Raw genomic sequence first — 5,803 nt, 5'->3', positions numbered from 1 at the left:
TGTGTGTGTGTTGAGGAGGGGAAGGTGAATGATGATGTGAGGGCACTGTAGAAGCCACTGTACAAGGCACTGCAGAAGGCAGATCCAACCACACATGAACATACCACAGCAGACGCACACACACACACACACACACACACACACACACACACACACACACACACACACACACACACACACACACACACACACACACACGCGCGCGCGCGCGCACATACACACGCGCACATACACAACACTGACCTCAATCTTGGAGAGAGCTGCTTGAAACGCAGCCTTTATCTCCTGCGGGACATATGTTGCAATTACGCATGGCAGGGAGGCAGGGTGAAAGGTACCAATAAGGAAGGGTTGATGGTCAAAACCCACAGACGAGAGACAGAAAGGGGTAAGGAGCAGGCCAGGTAAAATAGACAGGTGGAGGAGGAAAAGGATCCAAGAAACACATCAACACATAATACAGCGTTGAGACTGCGAAACCCTTTCCCCTTGACACCCCCAAAAGACAACGCACGTCATATTTGTTTTCGTGTTTGTTGATGTCATCCGTGGCCTTGTTCATTTGCTCCAGGTACTGTTCCACACGGGGATCCACCTGTGTGCAGTTGCAGCCAGTAAGTGTGAGGAGGCGGTGAAGGTGAGGGGTGGTGGTCAGATGGCGATGGAAACGGCAAGCAAGGGCAAGGAAGGGCAAACAAGAACAAGGAGGAGGAGCAAGGAAAAACAAGGAAGGGCAAGCAAAAACACAAGCATGATCGCACATCACACACACACACACAGACAGACAGATACACAGACAGACACACACAAACACACAGACACACACACACACAAACAGACGTCACACAGCATGCAGTGTGCACTTGCCTCCTCGTTTGCGTATTCATCATCAGGGTCGTTCTTCCCTTCCCACCCATCCACTTCCTCTTCTCCTTGTTGGGACATCGCTGCTCCACTTCTCTTCTCTCTTGTTGTTGTTGTTGTTGTTGCGACAAGACGACACACGGAAATGTCCAAAGCATGTTGTTCTAGCTCGACACGATAAATTGACAGCGGTTCCGATCTCCCGCACACAAAATCAGCCTCATGCAATGACGCAAGCAAGATGTCAGTGGAAAATTACATGAAAACACGACGAAAAAACTGACGTCAAAGCTGAAATCACCCCCAACCAGTGACAGAAAAACGCGCACAGGCTGTGCAACAAAAGCGAAGCCGGCGTCATCCAGAACCAGAACTTGCAGAAGAAGCGGCAGAAGCAACAGCAGAAGGGAAGCAGCAGAGAGCAGAACTCACGACACTGCAACTCATCACAACACCAACAACAACAACAACAAGGCTGCCGAACTACACGCCAACGAACGCGGCGTGAGTTGTTAATTGTTGTCACATCATCACAACCGAAGCACCAAGCCGCCTCAACCAAGCCAGCCACTTTGCTTTTCATTCTTCCCTCTTGCTTCACCTGCTACACCTGCTCCAACTGTCCTTCATCGTTCCCGTCAGCAGTCGTCAACAGCACTAGCAACACCATCAGCAAGCAGCATCAGCAAGCAGCATCAGCAAGCAGCATCAGCAAGCAGCAGCATGAGTGTTCCCAAGATACCCACTGATGAGGAGCTGCGGGTATGTATGTATGTGTGTGTGTGTTTGTGGCGGGACTGCCGGATATGCATGCAGTTGGGATGGCTGTGTGTTGTGTTTGGATGTGTTGGTCGGGTGTCTTGTTGGTCGGGTAGGTACCTGAGCTCGGAGTTGTTCCAGCCACCACATCTCACACACACACACACTCACACACACACTCACACACTCACTCACACACACACACACATACACACACACACACCACACACACACTCTCTCTCACACACACACTCACACACACTCACCCACATACACACACACCCCACATTGTGTTGCCGCGATGCCATCGCTTGTAGAGTGCCGTGAAGGGCATCCTTCGCAGCCAAAGCACACATGCTGAGGACCCAGACAGGCGCAAGGATATGACGTTCGAGGTGGCCTGGGAAGTCTGCAACAAAGGTGTGGTGGTCTACAGCTGCCGACATGATGACCTTGAGCTGCTGCTTTCGTGCTTTGCCGCGATTGGCCCATGGGTCTGTTCGTGTTTGGCTGATCCAATTTGTGCATACGTGTGTGTGTGTGTGTGATGTATGCAGTGGGTGGCATTCACACTGTGATCAAGACCAAGGTTCCCGCAACTTTCTCTCGCGTTCACAAAGACGATTACTGGTGAGGAACGGAAAGATGTGTGTGCCTTTGTTTTGCAAGTATTTGTACATGTACTGTACACGTGTGCATGGGCGTGTGCTGTCAGTCTGTCAGTATATGCGCATCAGCACACACGACTGACTAGTGCTGTGTTTGTTGCTGCAGTCTGATTGGGCCATATCAGGAGGCAACGGCCAAGACTGACGTCGAAGAATGCACACCCGAATCAGAGGTGTGTGTGTGTGTGTGTGTGTGTGTGTGTGTGTGTGTGTGTGTGTGAAACAGAGGTTCGGTCTGCATCGCGAATTGAGTGACCAGTGGTCTGCTGTTGTCACCACGTACAAAAGGTGTGACGCTGCTTCCTCTCACCCCGCTGTGCTCACACGTTGTCGACAACTTCTGCCGATGCAACAGCCGCTGGCGCGCGCGCTGCAAGCCATGCGTTCACAGGGCATCAGCGTGACCTACGGGCGCTGGCTCATTGAGGGAGCACCATGGGTACGACAACAAGGACTCACCTTGTTTGTGTTCCTGCATCGAGGTGGTGGTGGCAGTGCATGCGGAATGTTAACCTTGCTTGCGCCCTTGGTGAGCTTTGGTCGTCGCCACCCCTCACCCTTTGCTCATTTACGCGCTGTGTTGCTGCTGTGTTGCTGCAACTGTTGCCGTGACAGGTCGTGCTGTTCGACGTTGGCTCTGCGTGGTACAAGCTTGGCGGCTGGAAGAAGGTTTGTCACATCATCACACCTGGTGTAGTGTCTTGGCAGAAAACAATCACACCGTGTAGAAGCTGTTGTGTGCCGCGGTGTGTCGGTGTGGGTTCGAGCCATTTCCCTCCTCTCTAACGCGCCCAACTCACGCACGTGCACGTATGCCATGTGTGCGTTTGTGTTTTGTATTTTGTGTGTATGTGTAGGATCTGTATGAGCTGACGGGCATTGGCTGTCCGGATTCGGATGAAGAGTCCAGCCGCGCCATTGTCTTTGGCTACCTCGTCGCCTGGTTCCTTGGCGAGGTGCGCACACGGTCCTTGGTTGGGACTGTTATGTGATGTGCTTGTGTATGTGTGTGCTTGTGTGTGTATATGTGTGTCGTGTGTGAGCGTGTGTGTGATTGTGTGGATGTGTGGATGGGGATGTGCGTGTGAGAGTGTGTGAATGCGTGAGCGTGTCTGTGTGAGCTGCCGTGCCGTGGTTGATGAAGAACCTCACTCATCCACTCCATTCCTCTCTTCCTTCCCCATCACTTTTCTTGCTGCCTTTTTCGCTGTTGGCAGTATGTGCACCAACTTGAGGTGGCTGGCGAGAAAACCAGCGTTGTTGCCCACTTTCACGAATGGCTCGGTGCGTGCCCGTGCTGGCTTGCGACTGCGTCTCCTTCACACATCTGCACCGATCGGCGCTGTCCGCACATAACTGCGTTGTCTTCATGGCCATCATTGTGTCCATCTTTCTTTCACATCGTTGCTCATTTCCACCTTTCGTCCTGCTGCTGGTGGCTGGTGATGACGATGATGATGATGATGATGATGTTGATGACGATGATGACGATGATGATGATGATGATGATGATGATGATGATGATGACGACTGCTGCCAGCTGGTATCGGCCTTGTGCTGTCGCGCGTCCGCAATCTCCCCATCGCCACCGTCTTTACCACACACGCCACCCTCCTCGGCAGGTGTGTGTGTGTGTATGTGTGTGTGTGTGTGTGTGTGTGTGTGTGTGTGTGTGTGTGTGTGTAGAGCTCGCGTGCATGCTAGCATACATACCCACACGCGTTCAACCCACACGTGACTGGGATGTAACCTGTTTTGTCTGTGCTTATCACCACTGATCCTTGTGTGACAGGTACTTGTGCGCCGACAAGAGCCAGGACTTTTACAACCGGCTGGACAAGTTTGACGTGGACAAGGAAGCAGGGTACGCGTGCCAGACACTCAATCATGATCACGTGTGCCTTGTGCGAGCGTGCGAGCGTGCGAGCGTGCGAGCGTGGGTGAGGTCTACGTTGCTGTTGAACATGTGATGATACAATCAACAACATGAGCATGTCGCATGCTTTATTTTGCACTGGCTGTCCACAACCACGGCAACGGCCACGGCCACGGCAACGGCCACGGCCACGGCCACCACAACCACTAACACTACCACGACCGTCATCGCCACCCCCGCCAACCAGGGATCGCCAAATCTATCACCGCTACTGCATTGAGCGCGCGTCGGCGCACGGTGCACATGTGTTCACGACCGTGTCTGAGATCACAGCGCTCGAGGCCGAGCACCTTCTCAAACGAAAGCCAGACTGCATCACCCCAAATGGTACGCACGCGTGATCTCTTGGTCGTGTTCGTTGTGTGTGTGTGTGTGTTTGTTCATTAGGATAGCTTTGGTTTGACTTGGATGATGCGAGTGTTTGTGTCACTGCTGTGGCTGACAGTGCTGTCTTGGGCTCACACTTGCACATTTACGCACACACACACACGCACGCACACACACACACACACACACACACACACACACACACACACACACACAACAACACTACTACGCCATCAGGGCTGAATGTTGTCAAGTTCAGCGCACTGCACGAGTTCCAGAACAGACACGCGACGGCCAAGGAGAAGATCCACAAGTTTGTGCGCGGGCACTTTTACGGCCACCTCGACTTTGATCTGGACAAGACGCTGTACTTCTTCACGGCAGGCCGCTACGAGCTCATCAACAAGGGCGCAGACATGTACCTCGAGGCCCTGGCACGGTACGCCGACGGCAGTGGTGATGCTGGTGATGGGGGTGTTGTTGGTGTAAAACATGCTTGTGTTTGTGTTTTATGCTCGCAATTGCAATGGGCCACTTTGTGTTGCATGCGCCCGACTTGTGATGAAAGCACAACCGAACACACTCACGTGTCGCGCTGTCCTTTCCCTTGACAATTTCTCGTGCCACTTTTCTCCACCCACCCCACCCCACCCCCACCCCCTCTCAAATGTGTAGGTTGAACTACAAGCTTCAATCGCAGGCGAACCCCGTGACGGTGGTTGCCTTCATCATCATGCCAACAAAGACAAACAGCTTCAACGTGGAGTCACTGCAGGGCCAGGCCGTCTACAAGCGCATGACGTGCGCGCGCGTGTGTGTGTGTGTGTGTGTGTGTGTGTGTGTGTGTGTGTGTGTGTGTGTGTGTGTGTGTGTGTGTGTGTGTGTGTGTGTGTGTGTGTGTGTGTGTGTGTGTGAAAAATTGATTAAAATGTACACGTTCCTCCGTACCGGGCCAAGGCGGATCAGATTGCCGGTTATGACCACAGGTGCCGAAAGGACTCCCGCCCGAAGAGGGTTTCCGGGACTCCTGCAGATCTTCTTGAGCCCGTTGAGACTACCGCTTATGTGTTCTCGTTCTAACTCAGGGTCTCACTCTCTCTTGCGCCGGAGAGAAATCGTATTAAGCGGGTTGAGGGAGTAGTGGGTGGGTTGGGGGTTGGTCGTTTGTTTGTGAGGTGAGAGTTTGTGTTCTTTTTTTTTGTTGAGTCTTTTTTAGTGTAGGTTTCGGATGGGTATATAAGGATAGAAC

At 52.7% G+C, this 5,803-nt stretch overlaps 1 protein-coding gene across 1 annotated transcript; it reads left to right on the top strand.

Moving 5' to 3' along the window:
* Positions 1 to 1,561: 1,561 nt before the first annotated feature.
* Positions 1,562 to 5,634, top strand: PTSG_03493 (glycogen synthase; the record flags this gene model as incomplete). The annotated part of the gene is made up of 14 exons (XM_004995168.1): positions 1,562 to 1,626; positions 1,941 to 2,043; positions 2,181 to 2,253; positions 2,398 to 2,464; positions 2,647 to 2,730; positions 2,907 to 2,960; positions 3,149 to 3,247; positions 3,509 to 3,575; positions 3,832 to 3,913; positions 4,084 to 4,155; positions 4,415 to 4,554; positions 4,792 to 4,993; positions 5,230 to 5,355; positions 5,541 to 5,634. The coding sequence occupies exons 1-14, from the start codon at positions 1,588 to 1,590 to the stop codon at positions 5,632 to 5,634; spliced, it is 1,302 nt and encodes a 433-aa protein (XP_004995225.1). The 5' UTR covers positions 1,562 to 1,587.
* Positions 5,635 to 5,803: the final 169 nt, after the last annotated feature.

This window comes from Salpingoeca rosetta, assembly GCF_000188695.1.
Source record: "Salpingoeca rosetta unplaced genomic scaffold supercont1.8, whole genome shotgun sequence".
Lineage (NCBI taxonomy): Eukaryota > Choanoflagellata > Craspedida > Salpingoecidae > Salpingoeca > Salpingoeca rosetta.
The sequence above is the reverse complement of the archived record's forward strand: the minus strand, read 5'-3'. Positions and strand labels throughout refer to the sequence as shown.